This window comes from Cebus imitator, unplaced genomic scaffold (assembly GCF_001604975.1).
Source record: "Cebus imitator isolate Cc_AM_T3 unplaced genomic scaffold, Cebus_imitator-1.0 Scaffold320, whole genome shotgun sequence".
Lineage (NCBI taxonomy): Eukaryota > Metazoa > Chordata > Mammalia > Primates > Cebidae > Cebus > Cebus imitator.
This window is the reverse complement of record NW_016107635.1, coordinates 1299902-1318194: the sequence shown is the minus strand read 5'-3', so window position 1 is coordinate 1318194 and position 18293 is coordinate 1299902. Positions and strand designations below refer to the sequence as shown.

General features: G+C 42.9%; 2 protein-coding genes across 9 annotated transcripts in view; one reads left to right on the top strand and one right to left on the bottom strand.

The window, feature by feature from the left end:
* The window catches only part of ASTN2 (astrotactin 2), a 950477-nt gene that overhangs the window by 695671 nt on the left and 236513 nt on the right, over window positions 1-18293 (top strand). The window contains exon 1 of one of the 5 annotated variants that reach the window (XM_017504320.1): window positions 15203-15401. The exons of the other annotated variants lie outside the window; for them this stretch is intronic. The gene's annotated coding sequence lies outside the window, so the exon portion shown is untranslated. Of the gene's footprint in view, window positions 1-15202; window positions 15402-18293 lie in introns of those variants that run through there. 5 annotated transcript variants of the gene reach the window in all.
* Window positions 1266-15167, bottom strand: TRIM32 (tripartite motif containing 32). 4 transcript variants are annotated; one of them, XM_017504321.2, is made up of 2 exons: window positions 15085-15167; window positions 1266-4907 (listed from the first exon to the last, which is right to left on the bottom strand). In XM_017504321.2, exon 2 carries the CDS (start codon window positions 4824-4826, stop codon window positions 2865-2867), a length of 1962 nt encoding a protein of 653 aa, XP_017359810.1. In that variant the 5' UTR covers window positions 4827-4907; window positions 15085-15167; the 3' UTR covers window positions 1266-2864. The 4 variants fall into 4 exon arrangements, with proteins under 4 accessions (XP_017359810.1, XP_037585789.1, XP_037585790.1 ...); XM_037729861.1 differs by lacking the exon at window positions 15085-15167 and adding an exon at window positions 14803-14901; XM_037729862.1 differs by lacking the exon at window positions 15085-15167 and adding an exon at window positions 14803-14895 and having other exon boundaries at window positions 1266-4904.

Sequence of the window (18293 nt, the reverse complement as noted above, 5' to 3'; positions counted from 1 at the left end):
ACTGAGAACATATTCTATACTAGGCACCACGTTACATGCTGGTAGCTAGTTAGCCCTCAATAAAGCTCAAATATATGGACAGATAATTGCAACACAGTGATTTATATGATAATAGGAATATGAAATAGAGAGACAGTAGAAAGAAACAGATGAATTCGATATCCCTGGAGACTTGTGAGGGGAAAGACATGCCCAAGAAAGGTTTTAATCGCCAAATAGAAACCTGTTAAGCAAGAAGAAAGGAATTGTTTTGCAAGGTTGGACCACTTCCCACCACCAGGCAACTAGATCTTTTGAGCAACTAAAGAATAAAAGCCATCATTTATTGAATATTCCAGGAAAGAAACCAGGAATTTTCACATCTGTTACCTCATTCCCTTCTAGGAGGCAGGGATCATTTTTGTTATTTTCCAGAAGAGGAAGAGTTAAGTGACTTGATCAAGGTCACATGACTAATAAGACAGAAGTAGATAAGCAATGTTGTAGTTCAGTGGTTTCAGAAAAGTATTCTGTAGATTCACAAGTTTTGCAATTGTAGCACAGGAGGTAAGGTAAAGGGAGGAAATAGCATATTTTCCAGCTGCACAAACCTGATTCAACCAGAGCAGCTGCTCTTTGATCTACTTTGCATTATAGACTTCCATATAAGACTTTATTTGGACAAGGGTACTGCTGCTTTAAAAAACAAAGCAAAAAAACAGCTGTAATTGAACAAAGTAGTTTCTTGGGGCCCTAGTCTGCAATTTAGTCAACATGGCAGATAATTAAAAATTGACTAAACTAAGCACAGCCTAAAATATGTACATCAAAGGGGAAAAAGAAGAAACACTCAGATCACACTTCCGTTTTGAACCATCAGATACCTGCTTTACTTGAGGGAAAAGGCATGACTGGTTTAGGTAAGTAGAGATCTAAATGCTGAATGTCACTCAGTGATAGCACCTCTTTCCAAAAGCATGGGCAGCTGGAGGATTCCTGGCCTCATTTACCTCCAGTCAGCCCACAATATTATATTTATTTCTCTACTGCAAACAGTGTGCCAAAGGCCAGAGCCACTTGCTGCCTCAGCAAGTCCCCCAACGACAGCAAAGGACCTCCTGCTGCTAGGTGCCCCCACAGATAAAATGGCTCTAATAACTAGTGGAGTCATTTGTGATGCACTTTTAATTGGATCAATTTCCTCTCAGTTACCCAATCTTTGAAAATCGGATGCAATTTCATAATCAGAATATGGGGCTTTCTCCAGATGAAAAAAACAAGACAAACTAGTTCAATGTCATTTTAGTGACCTCTTTACCTACCCTTTGGCAGCTATTACGACACAAGCCAAAGAAACATTACTACCATAAAAACAATTTTGAGCAGCTCGCTTTAGCAAATTTTGTTTCCATGAAAGCAAGAGAGTTGCTCTTTGGCTTGGCATCAGCCCTGCACCTAGAGTAAGATATACTGCTTAGTAAACATCAAAGCCTCAGGAACCTCATCACAGGCTCTCTCACCCACTTCTGATCTTAAAAACAAAACTAACTTCCTTTTTGTGAACTGTAATTATAAACATAAAACATATAGCAGAAGCTCAATTTAGAATAGGGTATTGGTGACTGTAAACCTTGGTGGATGATTCCGTACACATGTATTTGGGAGAAAGATTTGGATTATTATCTTTACATAATAGGGCTTTAGCTGAATTTTAACCTGGGTAGCTACCTACACTCTCAAAGAACAGTGTGAGATAAGGAAGCAAAATGGCATAGTGGAAGTTATCCCTCTCATCATCTCCAAAATCCTGTATTTAATTAAAAGACATAAACACCAGTGATGAAGAAACAGTTCTCAATTATTTAATGCTTGGCAGAGAAATGGAAAGAGATCCTGAAACCAAATAGTATGAACTCACTTGAGGAAAATACAGAATAACCAACCAACAGTTTTGCTCTTTGTTTTAGTAATGAACTTGAAAATGTGTCTACCTCCCCACTTTGTTGGCCCTGGCCTGTGTTGCACATTCAATAGACCAGGCCAGAAGAGAGAGGTAGTATGAAAAATGATGAGCCCTAATGACTGACTATCCAAGTATGCTGACTCTATCTGCAGTTGTTTGCTTATTCCCAGCTTCCTATGCTTTGGCATAATTCCAGTCCATATATGCTTCTTTAAAAGGCCAGCAATTTCCAGGCTGAAGTCGTCAATACCAACCAACTAGGGTCAATCCATTCTGTCACATCTGCAAGTTTCAATCCAAGATGGCACAGATCTTCCAGCCAAGAGGTACTGTTTCCTAAAGGGCCTGTGTATCCCCTTTGGTAGCACTAAATGAATGAGCTTTCACACTGGTGAAGATGATTGGACTGAGACATCATATTGCAGGAATATGATGTCTGAAACGTCACTCAAAGGTGGAGCAGATACCACTGAGGCATGCACACTGAATCCAATCAGAGTTGAAGAGGAAGTGTCACGATGAAGCACATTATAATAGGAAGGAAACAATGGATCCAGGGCATCAAAGCCAAATGGAAAAAAAATCAAGGATTTAATACAAGGGCAAATGTCAAACATGGCACAAAGGACTAAAGTGGCTCTTTCTACTGAAGCCTTGGAAGTGCCTAATTGCTAATCAAACTTCAGCTAACACCATCGTGTGTCCTATTTGAGCAGTGCATCTTTTAAAGCTCTAAATTTAGGTGGAAAGCAGGGAGGGGGAAATAACAAAAAACACTAAAAGATGGAGCTTCTAAAGTTCTAGAACTACCCAGCTGGAATCAGGACATAGGCCAAGTCTACTCTATATGAGCCATTAACAACCAAGAACTAAGGGAAGGGAGGTTGGCTAGGGAGCAGAAAAAACTGGTATTTCTCATCCCCTATGGGGTAGAATATCTTCTCAGATGGTAGCTGTAGATCTTGATGCAATGATCCCAACAGTCCAAGACCAGCAGCTGCCCCTTGGGAGTGAGGGCTATGCCCACCGGACAGGTAAGTCCCTCTCGAATAAGGACACTATAGCCCCCACCCTTAGGAAAATGGAGAATTTCCTTGCGACTACTATCAGCCACAATGAGATCACCACGAGCATCCACACACATGCCAGCAATGCAGCGGAAATCCTCATTCTCCGAGAAGAAGTGGCTAATCTGGCGACCCAGCTGCCCATCAGGGCCTACAGAGCCAATGGAAAAGCCACCCTCTAGGTGGTGCTCATTCTGCCGATTCTCCAGATTGAGGCCTAAGCCCTGGGTGAAGTAGACGGTGCCCTCTGCATCACAGGTGACAAATTTGGGCCGCACAGCACTGCAGAGGCAACTGTATTTGACCACCCCTGATCCTCGATCAACTGTGAAACACCAAAGCTTTCCACCTTCCACATCAGTTACTACAAACTGGCCAGATGGTAGGGCTGTGATGCCCCATGGTTTGCTCAGCTGGCTCCTGTGACAGGCCACGCAGTGGCCATCCAAGGTATATACCTTGAGGGAGTTATCATAGCTGTCAGTCACACCAATTAGCCCATGGCAGTTCATGGCCACTGAGAGAGGAGTGAGGTTGGGTAGATCCGCCCCAAGAAAACTTAGCACAAAGCTATCAATGCCACTGGGGCTACGGCGGATTTCCTTCAAAAAGCCTTTGCGGGTAAAGACTTGTATACGATAGTTGCCACGGTCAGCGACTAGCACTTCACCTTGACTGGTCACGTAGAGACTGACTGGAAGATTGAACATTCCTGGAGTGCTGCCTTTGGCCCCCATCTTCTTGAGAAAGAGGCACTGCTGGATATTGGAGGCTGCCTCAGGACCCCGCTGTTTAGCAGGTGAGGCCTTAGGGCTGGCAACCACTTCCTCCGGGCTCATGTCCATCTCTCTAAACGTAACAGAGGTAGAGGCAGCAGAGGCTGCAGCTTCCATGGCCCAGGAATCTTCCATGTTAACTGTTCGGGGCTTCTTAACAGCTTGCCCAATTTGAAGGGGGCCAACATGACCTACCTTAAGGAGCTCCACATCTTGCAGGGTGAGCTCCCGAGGCAGGCTGGCAGTGAGCTCTGGCTCCTCCTCATCAGCTGTCTCCTCCAGTAGTGCTACATCTGCCTGCTTAATTTTGGCCAGGAAGTAGTCACAGCGAGACACAGCCTGCACCTCTGCAATGTTAAGCAGGTAACTCTGCTCCTCTACCACTTGACTATTGGACTTCTCAACTTCAGCCAAAGAGCCTGTGAAGAACTTCCGAGAGCGAGCCAGCTCATCCTGGACCCTGCGCTCCTCATGTCCATACTCCTGGAGAACTGCTTTATACCTTGCCTGAAGGTCCTTGGAGACACCTTCCAAGGCTACCTTCCGCCGCTGCAGCTCCCCCATAAGTTCCCGCAGACGAGTCAGCTTCTCTCCAAAATCCCGACGCCGCTCCTCAGCTGCCTCTTTGACAGGGAGTGTACAGTGACCAGGAGGCTGATGGTCTGCCTCCCGGCAGGGCTCACATAATACCAAACCGCAGCTCCGGCAGAACTGCCGGGGCAGACGCCGCCCACAGGACCGACACATGAGCAGCCCCACAGCCTCACTGAGCCCAGCTGTATCAATGATCTTTAGCACTGTCAGATTGTCTGTCAGCTGGGTCAAGCTGGTTATGCGGGTAATCTTGCTGCAAAAGGGACAGCGGACACCATTGATGCTACTGGCCAATAGCTTCTCCAGGCACTGGCGGCAGATGGTATGGCCACAGTGCAGGAGCTTGGGCCGCAGCTGCTCTTCTGTGAAGGACTCCATGCAGATGGGGCATTCTAGCACTTCCCGGAGGGCATCCAGGTTCAGGTGAGAAGCTGCTGCTGCAGCCATTGGTCTTTCTTTGAAGGGTACTGCTAGCACAGCTCAGAACTGAACAGCACAGTATTCATGCCCTAGAGGGTCAAGTTCCTGCTAAAGAGAAAAAGAAACCATTATTCATTTTCCTCTGACTATATAAATCAGTTCACTCAAGAAACATTTAGAGAATAGCTATGATCAGTCGTTCAGTCATTCACTTACTTAACAACTATCTTACTGAGGTCTATGATGTGTCACGTGAAGGTGACATATAGGGAGACAAAACAGATGACACACTGCATAGTGGGTAATAATTCAGATTCTGGAGTCCCAGACACTTACTTAGTTGCAATGACCATAAGGAAGTAATTCAAACTTCCAAAAGCTCTTTCCCCATCACTCATCTATAAAATAGAAGTAGTAATGGTGTCTGCTTTATATGGTTCTTATAAGGGCTAAGTAGCAAGATAAATACAATATGCTTAGTATAGCACCAGGGAAGTAGTATACTTGTAATAAATGCCAATAATTATTTTCCTATTTTCTGAATTTTACAACTCATAATTTACAATTAAGAGAAAAGCACAGGAGAATTACATACAGTAAAAGGAATAAGTATAACATGCAGGTCCACACGATGTCATGGTAGATATGGTGACTGGAATGATGGATTCTACCTAACAGACATGGGGAAGGCTTCCCAAAAGCAGTGTCACTTCTAAGATATGCCTTGAAAGAAATGAAGCAATGAGGGATAAAGGTACTTTAAGAAAAGAAAACCATGTAAGCAGAAGTGTGGAGGCTTTTTTCTTTTTTTAATCATGTCATAGAGTTTATTGTGTCATGTTTGGGGACCTAGGAATCATCCACAGAAGTAGAAAATTGTGATGATTAGCTTTAGGTGAAGTGCAAAACATCAGATCAGAAAATACATATTTTCCATGCATCTATCCTCTTACCTAACTCACCAGTCCACCCATCTAAGTCTAGGTATCTTGTTCTGTACTAGATACAAGAGGTCTTCAGGATACAGATTCTGCTCTTCAGATATTCAAACTTTATAAAACACATGTAGGCAAATAATATTGAAAGCAGAAAATGGTACTATAAATGAAATAAAAACTAAGTTTGATGGGGGTTGAGGAGTCATTCTAATTTGAAGGGAAACAGAATTTTCAAAGGGAAGATGACATTTGATATTGGCCTGGAAAGATGCATAAATATGTGGAAAAGAAAGAAAGAAGTAGGCAAAAGGTACAACCTTAAGAAAGTTTAGAATGCGAGGGAAAGGACAAGAAGTTGCATGTATTAGAAAGAAAATGGAGAATACCTAAACTCTAGGCATTTTATTTTCTCCATCTGTAAAATGGAACTAATACTGTGTTTACAGAGTTAATGTAAGATTTAAATAATATAGAGTGTATAGAGTGCTAAGATTTGGCTCTGCACCAAAAAAGCCCTAAATGAATTTTTGTTCTCTTTTTTATTCTCCTTAGATTAAAACTGCAGGAGTATACACGGGAAATAGAGTAACAGACTTGGAAAGGTAAATTGGGGGAATAATTAGAAAAGGTCTTCAGAGCCAAAAATGAGATTTTTGAGCTTCATTTTCAAGGGTATAGTGAGACAATTAATGTTTTGGAGCAGGGAGCTGATATGATCAAAGCTGGAATGGAGTAAAGAAACAAATCAGAGAAGATAGGGGTAATGGGAAGTCTGAACTAGGAAGCAGGTGGTGGAAACAGAAAGGTGCATTTGAGCAATATCCAGAAGTATAATCAGTAAGATTTGAAAGGTGAGTGGATTATGGTGGGGGAGTGGTAAAGAGCTAAGATAACTAAAGACTCAAGCCCAGGTGATTTAAAAAAATGTAGTGCCGCCAGGCGTAGTGGCTCACACCTGTAATCCCAGCACTTTGGGAGGCCGAGGCAGACAGATCATGAAGTCAAGAGATCAACACCATCCTGGCCAACACGGTGAAACCCCATCTCTACTAAAAATACAAATATTAGCTGGGCATGGTGGTGTGCACCTGTAGTCCCAGCTACTCGGGAGGCTGAGGCAGGAGAATTGCTTGAACCTGGGAGGCAGAGGTTGCAGTGAGCCAAGAGTGCCACTGCACTCCAGCCTGGCACCTGTTGACAGAGCAAGACTCTGTCTCAAAAAAATAAATAAATAAAATAATAGTGCCTTATCAAGACAGTTTATTTCTGGCTTTGAGTACCCTCTGCTTCACCCAGTACCAACTATGAACACTCCTACCCTCTTGATATGCCCTTTTCATATGCTTATGAAGTTGATCCAGAAAGATCTCAGTGCTCTGTAGCCTTATGTCACTGTCTACTTATACCCCAAATCAGAATGAATAGGTTTAGCAAGGTGAGGCATATGATAAATTTGGCATTTCATATATGCAAATCCTACAGCTGTACCTGTGTAGTCTTGCGATCTGCAGATGGTCACCTACCAAGGAGAATAGGAAGTAAAGGGCAAGTTCGCTTGATTTTAAGGACAATGCATCTAGCTCAAGAACACTTTGCACATGACATCAACTCTTTCTCCAGGCATAGAGAAGGGGAGTTAATGTAGAGATACATATTATAACAAATTTCTACCACATTAGCTTTGGAATACAATCTGACAAATAACCAGCAGCAGACAAGCACAGTTTCTAAAGTCAATCCTTCCTCCCTGAAATCCCACTTCCTTTGTACTGCAAGGAAAACTATGCATCTAGTGCCTATTATGTACTAGTTACTATGACAGATATTTTATATGCTTAATCTCTTTTAATCTTCATGATGACACTATGAAGTAGGTAATATTATTATTATCTGATTTTATAGATGAGGAAACAACGTTCAGAAAACCTTGCTCAAGGTCACACAGCTCAAACACGGTGGAACCTTGCAGTACAGATATTTTTACTTTATTTAACCCAACATTATTTCAAGCTATTTTTTACTGTCACATAACAATGATTAACTATGTTCTCTTGACCATGTTCTGGGGAATGCTGCCTTATAGCATCTGCATTTTCTCCGTATGAGAGAAGGAACAATAATATAGTTATGAGATTCTGCTGCTATAGAGTGGGATAGATTGATTTATTAGCTGAGTGATCTACTCTCACACAGCAATCTTGCAATCCATTATGACTCAAATCCATACCTCAGCAAAGTAACATTTACCACATATCATGAGCCTATGAGGTCTGATGTGGATATCTGAAACTATGAATGTTGAATTCTCAAATGCCAAGTGTCTAGGGGCAATAGTATAGACATATTGATAGAAATTTCAACTCAGGGTCCATGCAACCCTTCTCAATGCTAAATCAATAGCTTCAGTTCTCTCTTTTATTGTCTGAGACAACAGACTGAGGGCAACATTTGGAGTCTGAATCTAGAATGTTACCTTACAATGCACAGGGACATCTGTGTTATTCCCAGAGTTGGCAATGCAGATCAGCTTATTAAATAAGGGTGCCAACTTGCAAAAATAACAGCCAATTATTTCCCACCTTTCAGGAATATCTTATCACTCCTTCAATTAAAAAGCTTCCTACCTCTCTAAGACATCAACTTTAACAAATGAATTTGCTATTTCCACATCCCCAAATTATCTCAGCTGACTACAGCTTCACAAAGCTCTCTGAGGATGTCAAGAATTAATTCCTGCCCCAAAGCTGCCATGCTTTGCCAGGAAAACCTGTGTTGCCCTCACTGAAGTATGAGGCATGGATATAGCTACAGACCTGGAAAAAGCCAGAACCACTTTTCCCATTTCCATGACTTGAAAACGTGCTTTGTAAAGGATCCTAACCTGAAATGGAGCTAAGAGACAGGCAGATACAGCCTGTCTCCTCCAGAAGGGCACATCTGGTCATTATTGTTAATACTGAGAATGACTCAGATAGAAGGTCAGTTTGACTTCAGATTACCCAAAAGACTACACAAGTAAAAGGAATTGTCTTATCATTCCAAATCTTTAAGTAAGCTGCCGATTTTCTGCCAGTTATCAACTGTGCAACCAATCAGAATGAATATCCAACCTGGTATTTATCATCTTGGCTCTCTTCATGATCTCTTGAATGTCTCTTTCCTGTTGTGCACTTTGTGCCATTAATTCTTGACCTCTCACCTCATCTAACATCAGCTTACCACCTTCCCACATCCCTTGATCTAATGATTAATACTGTACATCCCCCACTATACTTTACCAGCACATCTCTTCAGCTCCCGATGAGAATCTACTCCTTAAGCTGTGTCTACCCCTGTTGCCCTAAGATTCAAAAAAATTATATAATTATATTCCATACTAATCTAGCCTCTTCTAGCACGACTGGGTTTTCCCCTTCCCATGAAATGAGTAACCGAGATAGTAAAAAAAACAAACAAAACACAAAAATGAACCCTGAAGTTATAAGAACTGAGATCATATCTTAGTACTGTCACAAGTTGTGGGGGAGTAGGCAATTTATTTAACCTGATTAAACCTGTTTTCTTAGTTTACAAAAAGAGTTCTGTAATGACTAGGGATAATGCATATAAAGTACTTAGCCTGATACTTGTAGGTCACAATAAAAGGATGCTAAATAAATAACGACCAGAAACAGCATTAACAATAACTAGTACTAGTATTAATAACACATTCAGTTTACAAACTAAATTTTGAAAGCATGAAGAACCTTTCTTTTCATGGCATATAAAGGCACATAAAGATTAATAAAAGGGCTGATCAGTTTTTGAGTGTTCTGATTGAGAATGCTAGACTCCAGACTAAAAACTGATGGGTAAATGAATTTACAACTTCTCTTGCCCAGAAAATGAGCTGCTGTAGCTCTTTCAAGCATGAAATGCTAGAATGCATAATAATCTCCTCACTTGAGACCAAGAGGTTGAGGTTGCAGTGAGCTATGATGGTGCCACTGTACTTCAGCCTGGGAGAAAAGGGAAAACAAGGTAGTAATCTCAAGCTGTAAAATAGATGAGAAAACTAAGACCAGGAGAGGGAAACTACGACCACAAATCACTCAACAGAACTAGGACAAAAGGACACGAAGTAGGAGTGGGCCGTATTATACAGATTAAGGAAGCAGGCCTGAGGGATCAGGCTTTCTCGATTTGAATTCGTGCTCTACCACTTACTGTGGAGACATGGGCAAGTTATCAATACTTCTGTAGTTCTCAGTTTATCTATTAAAAGGGGCTTTAAAACAGTATCTTCCTCACAAGATTATTGTAAAGATTAAATGAGATTATGTGTGTAAAGCACTAAGTATAGTACTAAGCCAGGCATACAATTAATTATATATAAATAATAGTTTTTATTATTAGTAGCAGTAGTAGTAGTGGGAGCAGCAGCTGCTGCTGCTACCACCCAGCCTATTAGAAGAAATGAATAGGCACTTTTCAGCAGACTGTATCCAAAGCCTCAGATATATACACATAAATAATGAAAATTCTGAGCCCTCCTAGAAATTGTTTTACCTGATCCCAGAATCAAAAGATTAGAGATGATCTAAGGTTTCAAATCCTTATCTAATGCTTGAATCTCCACCATGGGTAGTTCTCTAGATGTTTCTATTTCCTATACCTGTATCAGCCTTTCACGGCTTAGGCCACCAGCAAAACTGGAGAGCTTTAAGCAATTAATGCAACAAATCTTTGCTGAGCATCTATTATGTGTCTGGTGGCCCTGTGAAAGGTACTGGTGATACAATTTTGAGCAAAAACCAGACATAAACAGTGCTTTTCCCTAAAAACTAAACAAAATGTAAAATACTGCATTTCCTTTCACAAGACGTAAAGGTCCATCCTGCTATTGACATGCTCTGCTGGTTTGACTGGGTTTTTTGCAAGATTTATCATATTTCCTTTTATGTCAACTTTCTAAACTTTATTCCTCATATAGTCTAACAAAATGCTAATCAAGTGCAAAACTATCTCTGTGCCACCAAAAGCCACTGGTTAGCTGGACTGACTTTAAGGAAGTCAGTGAAGTCATCACCTGACATTCAGTCCTGTGTGTGTGTAGGAGAGGATTCTGATGAAATTTATTCAGGTCACTTAAGGCACCTGCAGACAACTAAGATAAACTCAAAAAGTAGGGGCTTATAGGGAAATACAGGCATGCTCCTGAAGTTGTACCAGTCTGGGGCAAACAAAATGATCCAGAAGGAAGTATGTTTGTAGATAAAGAAAACTTTAGCTAAACAATGTCAAGAGCAGGCTAAATGAATAACAGGGTTTCCTGAAAAACATGCTTGCCCGTTGTCTCTGTCTTCCTCCAAAACTGCAGGACCTATAAAGAGTCCCTTGCAGCTTTCACAAACATAGGAGTACCACCTATGCTGCCAATATGACTCAAGGAATACAAGAGAAAGGAAAAATCAATAGCCTTTTCTCAGGGACCTCCAACTCACCTCAACCCACTCTCTCTTTCAGTTCCTTTCTCTACATATAACATCTGTCCATTTAATCATGAGATTTTGATTAAAGGATCACGAAGATCCTAGGAAATATACAAAATGGGATGAGAATTTTGGAGAGACTAACAGAGACCACTTAGGGTTAGCAAAATCTGGCAAAGAGCCTGGGCAACATAGCGAAACCCCATCTCTACAATAAATTTAAAAAATAATCAGGTGTGGTGGCATGCATCTGTGGTCCCAGCTACTTGGGAGGATGATGTGGGAGGATCACTTGAGCCTAGGAAGGCAAGGCTGCAGTGAGCTGTGATTGTACCACTGCACTCCAGCCTGGGTGACACAGCAAGACCCTGTCTCAATAAATAAATTTTAAAAATAAAATAAAATAAATAAATCTGACAAAGCAACACTTAGTTATCTTTCAGCACTGCCTTCCTCTCATAATTGCCAACACTCTTAAAGCAACTACTACTAATTATCAGGCAGTTTTTATACGTTCTCATATTCTCATAATAACCATGTAAAGTATGTGTCATTCCTCTTCAAAAATAAGGAAACCAATGCTCAGAGAAAAGAGCCTGTCCAAGGTCTCAAAACCAGTAAGTAATAGAACAAGGATTCAAATCCCAGTTTCAACTCCCAGCCATAAAATCACTAACTTAAAAGATGTTGTATAGTTTCCTGGCTTTAGACAAAGTTTGGCTGAGATGTTGGTAAGGGCTCCTAGAAATGATTTCTAAATTTGATTGTTTTACCAGAAACACATAATGGAGGGAATGTCACAAAGGTTACACATCAGTGTGCATAGACAATGATCTACTTTAAGGGCCTTACAAACTTCTGGCTTCCAACTACTCTCTAGACTTAAACATAGGGGTTCTGAAGGGTTGGAAAAGCCTTCTAAGAAAACTACTATAATGTAACATAGGAGTAAGATGGAACTGGGTTTGCATCCCAACCTAGCCACTTGCTCTGTAGCCCTGGGTAAGTTCTCATCTGTAAACAAGGAATAAAACCCAGAATGTTAGCAGGATGATTGAATTCACTAAGATAACACATATAATAAGCACTCAATAAATGATCATCATGTGCATTTTTAATAGATTGAGGCTGACAGGACAAGTACTTGTCCAAGTAACATAAGAAATTAGCAACAGAGTAAGAAGTTTAGACAGGGCTGACTGAATTCCTATGACATATTTTCTTTTAGGGATGTGCGTGGATGTTCCAGCTAAGTTTTACAGTCAGATGCAGTCTAGCTTTGTTTCTGAACTGGCTTCAGCAATGCTGTAGCTAGTCCTGGAGATGATAGAACCAATGCTATTATTTTGCTCCAGGGAAAAGCAGCCCAAAAGAGACCACACAGAATAGTAATTACTCTCCTTCAGAATATGAATGCCTTAAGCCTCAGTCCCTGCTATGAGGTGTTTTCTCAAGCCAATGGCCTTCATACCTCACCCCATAGTCTGTTGCACCTCATTCTGCCAGGTAACCTCAAACTCCTCTCCTTATCTAGCCCCTCGTCTTGGTCTAAGAGCAAACCAAGAACAAAGTCCAGGGCTCCTCCCTACCTAATCAGAGAGATTTACCACCTTCCCCCCACCCCTCCCCCACCACCCCATCTTTGATACTGGGCAATCCTCTTTTTCATTAGAGGGGAATGGGCTGGGAAAATAAGACTAAGCAGGCCTTAGCAAGGAAGTAGCAAGGAAAAAGGGAATATACAGAGCTACAGAGATTTGGGTATGAGCTTATCTTTGTCATTCCTAGCTATGGAAACTTAGGCGAGTCACTTCCTAAGCCTTAGTTCCCTCATATGTAAAACTGAAAACAGCAGAGCCTACTTAGAAGGATATGAAAATTGAATAAAGAAGTAGATATAAGACTAAAAGTTACTACATTTTGAGAACTTACTATGCACCAGGTCCTAGGCATGCTAATTTAATTACTTCACTAAATCCTCACAATTCTGTGACATAGGTTGTTATCATAACCCCATTTTACAGGTGAAGAGCCAAGGCACTGGGCGGTTAAGTAACTCATTCAAGGCCACAAAGTCAGGAAGAGATAGAGCTAGGGCTTGAACCCAGGATATCTGACTGTAGGGCAGAGTGCCTGAACTTTGGCAGTACTGACATTTTAGGCAGGATAATTCCTTATTGGGGGGCAGGGGCTTATCCCATGAATCATCAAATGTTTAACATTAACATAAAACATTAACATGTTTAATCTACCCACTTGAGGCCAGTAGTATTCCCCACCCTAACTGTGACAACCAAAAAACATCTCCAGACATTGCTTAATGTCTCCAAGGTGACAAAACCACCCCTGGTTAAGAACCACTGCTTTATACTCTGGCACAGGACTAAATGCTCAACACATAAGGGTTCCCTTTTATTTTTGTCTCAGACCCCAAACACCTCATTCACAGAGGCACCGCCCCTTCAAGCTGTAATGGATCTTAGATAGGATTAATTATTCCACTTACTCCCCTGGAGGTCTCACATTCTATCTGCTATAGCAGCTTGTGGGTACAAGGAAAAGGGGCTCAGGTAGATGACCTTGAGTAGTTCCATTCCTTCTTCCCTAAAGCCTACTATTTTCAGTGGGCTGGGGGTGTTAGAGTGGAGTTAGGGGCAATACCATACCTGCCTCATGGACGGATCTTTGTTTAATAAATGAAGAGATTCTGCCCTTCACAGGGATCACCACACTCCTTCAGGATCTCAACTGAAGATGTATCACTTTGTTCCTCAACACCTGATCTCTGCTCATCTTCATATACTCATCTATATCACATTACATTTAGGTCCTTGGGTTCCCTGAATTCCCTCTGTCTCCCATGCAGCGATTTAAGGAAAATCTCTTTAGCAGCCCAAGACACCAATCCACAAATATACCCAGGGTTCTTTGATTCCATAGCCCAGTTAGGACATCTCTACCCCACGATTCAATCCTCTCCAAACCCTGTCCCCAACCCTCTTACAATACCAAATTCCAATCTCTGGGGCTGTCTACTACAACCCTCATCAATTCCTCACTCCTATGCCCCAAATCCCTCGGACATAGATCCTTTAATCCCTGTTTCCAAATCTCTGCTGCACTCAGCCCTGCACCTCAGTTCAACGCCCCAATTCCACACCTCAGATTTCTGCTCTCCCTCATTCTGAGCCCCCCATCTCCTGCATTCCATCAGGCACTGTGCCGCCCTCAAACCCTGTTCCTTCCTCTTACGCACTGAATGTCATGTGCTGGCTTCACACTTCAGCCAGGTCCCTTCTTTCTGCTAACAAGACAGAGTCCCTCAAGAACTCTTCCCCATCCCCTCAATCTCACCCTCATCCCACTCCGAAAACCCTCTCTCATTAACACTGAGGATCGCCCTAGACCTTGCTTCTATCATCTCAGACCCTGTCCTTGCCAGATGCCTAGCGCCCCCAGATTCCCTCAAATCTCATCGGGGGCCCCCAGTTCCTTCATATTTCTGAAATTCTGCACCCAGGTTCCTCCAGGGCCCTGATTCCCTCCCAGCTCCCACATGCTGCACCCTGTTCCTCCTCAGGGCCCCCACATTACCTCATACCTCCCGAGATGCTTCAAACGCAAATCTCTTCAGAGCCCCTCGTTCCCCTCCCCCAGCTGCATCTCCTCGGATCTCCTCAGCCCCACGAATCCCTCCCGAGCCTGCCACTCGCAGCCCCACCCCCACCCCAGTCCTGCCCCTCAGATCCGGTCCACAGACCCTGCCATTCGGGCGCGGCCGCTGCTCGCCGGCACGGCCCCCTGCCCCGCCACTGTGCCACCGCCCACGACTCCGGCCGCGGTCCCAGGTCCTCAACCCTCCTTCCCGCCCCCTACCTGACCGCCCGCGGCTCCGACGAGTCCACCGCCGCCAGCCCACCCGCCTGCCGCCCTCTGCGCACGCGCCGCTGAGCGCCCCTTGCCGGGCTCCAACTCGCAGAGCTCCCTGTCCGTCACTGAGCCCCGCCCCCCGAGGCATGCTGGGGCTTGTAGTGCCGCGGGCCCGAGAGCGCGGGGGCCAGTCGGCCCTGCAGGGGTGAGCGTTCTTCTGAGAACCCGGGGGCCTTAGCAACACGTAATCCAGTTTTCCGTCTCGTTGTGCAGATGAAGAAACCGAGGCCCACGGGCGAAACAGACCTGCTCAAGTTCACCCAGTAAGTCAGGAGATAACCCAAAACGCGTTTCTGACTCCAGTCCCAACGTCTACTCCTTCACAAAACCGTGGCTTCCAGGGTAGTCCTAAACAAAGCCTTGGCACTTCGCTGAGTCTCAGTTTTTCTATCAGAGAAATGGGCCAACGGAAGAATCAAACTTCCATTCTGGGGAAGTCGAGAACCGGGACTCCCTGGGAAGGGCTGTGCTTCGGCCCCATGTTCTGTGCTCTGACACAGAGCTGCACTAGAGACAAGTTTATCCATGAACACAGTGCTCTGTAAAGGAATGTTTTGCCTGAGCTGGGAGGTCGACAGCACAGGCAGTCGTGGGGAATACTGTCCCTGCATACGGAGCTTCCCGGGAACCCACACCAAGTCTAGTTTTGGAGAGTCAGGGGTGAAGGTGGAGGAGTCTTACCGGGTGGGAGGTGGTCTGGCCTGAGATTTGAGGGAATCTGGGGCACTAGGCATCTGGCAAGGACGAAGTCTAATAGAGGACTGGCTGGCCATAACCTGCAGTCCTTGAGGTAGTTTGGGGGCAATCACGTGCTCTCCAAGGTGACTATACTGCACAGCTTAGGAGCACAAAGGAGTTTGAAGTAGGATGGCCTTGGATTTGAACTTCCACTTAGCTATGCGACCCTTGCACAATGATAAAACAATAAACAAAAACAGTAACTAACACCTTTGAATACTTGCTGTCTGGCTACAGCTAAGGACTTCAGGTGCGTAGCTCACTAAATCCTCCTAAGGACCTCATAAGATAAGGCAGCTGATCGTTAACCTACACCTGTTGTGTAGCCTAGGTGGTTACACAACAAACCTGTGCCTAAGTGTTAGAGCCCAGATTTGTACCCGATTCTGTCTGGGAACCCACTCTCTTAACCTTGTTCACTCTCTCTCCCCATTTTCTAAATTTCTAAATGAAGTTTGCTATGAAGATCAACCAAGATTATGGTAGTTTGCCCTTGGTAACTGTATTTGAAAAATTGTAATTAGCAGGTAGGGGATAAGGGAGAGGCAGCGCCAAATGATTTCTCATTTGTACTCCCTTCTTAGACGAGTTAGGGAGACTTTGTATTCTTTTTTCTTTTTTCCTGAAAACCACAGTTATCAGCCCAATGTATAAATTTTGGACTGTTCATAGTCTTACACCTATACATGTTATATGTATATATATATATATATATATATGTATCAACACAGACATACTGATGTTTCCCTAATAACAGAAGAGTGTTAAAAATATTCCTGGGGATCTATCTCAAGCAAGTGTTTTGGAAACAAAAAAAAATCCTCTGTCAAAAAAAAAAAATCAGTGTTTGACTTTTTTTAATGTTTAAATTACCAGTTAAATGAATTATTATACTGCCCACAAAATCTTAGAGTGAAAGAAACACTCTAGGAAATGCACTAATTTTTCTCTTGTACCTTGACATAATTGTGGCACAATATTAGAATTCTTCTTACAGAGATATTTAAAAAATAATCTTTGTGGAGTACTTTCAATACTCTTTATTCAGCATTTTAATGTAATAGATTTTTATTTAACACTTAAACTACCTGTATCAGTGTAACTACCCAAGGGGTTCACCTTGCCCACTGCCAAGACAGAGCTGATTCATCAAGACAGGGGAATTGCCATAGAGAAAGAGTAATTCACATAGAGCTAGCTGTGTAGGAGACTGGAGTTTTATTATTACTCAAATTGGTCTCCCTAAGCATTGGGGAACAGAGTTTTTAAGGATAATTTAGTGGGTAGGGGGAAGCCAGTGAGCCAGGAATGCTCATTAGTCAGGGATGACATCATAGGGAGTAGAAGCTGTCCCCTTGCACTGAGTCAGTTCCTGAGTAGGGGCCCCCAAGATTAGATGAGCCAGTTTATAGATCTGGGTGGTGCCAGCTGCATCAAGTGCAGGGTTTGCAAAATACCTCAAGCCCTGATCTTAGGAGCAGGCTAGGGAAGGACAGCATCTTGTAGCCTCCAGGTGCGTGGCTCATAAACCATAATTTCTAATTTTGTGGCTGTTAGTCCTACAAAGACAATCTAGTCCCCAGGCAAGAAGGAGGTCTGCTTTGGGAAAGGGCTGTTACTGTCTTTGTTTAAAAGATAAACTACAAACTAAGTTTCTCTCAAAGTTAGTTCAGCCTATGCCAGGAATGAACAAGGGCAGCTTGAAGGTTAGCAGCAAGATGGAGTCAGTTAAGTTAGATCTCTTTCACTGCCTCAATCATAATTTTTCCAAAGGTAGTTTCAGTCCCTCCCTTTGGGTTTTATAACACCTTAATCTTAAGGTGTAGGTTATGAAGATGGGAAGATGCCGTCAGTCACTCTGGCTTCTTTTTGCTGACAGGGGACCTAGTGGAAATGGGAGTAAACCCCAAGGTGCGGAGAGTCAGACTGCTTTGCAACTGTCTGTCTGAGCGTACTCATGCAGGCCTGCCTGGGCTTCCAAGGCTTGCATGGCAAAAACTCTCATCTATAGTTTTAGCACAGCGTTTACGTGAGTAGCCTACTGTAAGGTAAATAACGAGTCCTAGGATGAGGAGTACAGTCCTCAATTTTAAAAGCAAAGCTTTGAAAGCATTGGTTTGGGGACTTCTAACCCACAATGAATTTAGGATTTAGTCAAAATTGTAGAAAAAACTCAAGGACAGCCAACACTAGGTTTTATTTTGAAGCATATTTTTTCTCTCTCCAGACCCCATTTTTATTAAAAACAAATCGTGATAGAACTGATTTGGCCTGGTTATTTGCAGAAAGAATAATTATTTTTCACTTAGGGTCTTTTTTGTTTAAATTGGCTTTGATGGAACTCTGTTCCATGAGGAATCTCAGATAAGACTTTTTAAAAGCTAAGCTCAGCCATGGGTTTGTACCCTCAAATACCT

Excerpts from the sequence above, each read along its gene's own strand:
- TRIM32 (XM_017504321.2), bottom strand. The coding sequence starts at position 4,826 with ATGGCTGCAGCAGCAGCTTCTCACCTGAACCTGGATGCCCTCCGGGAA.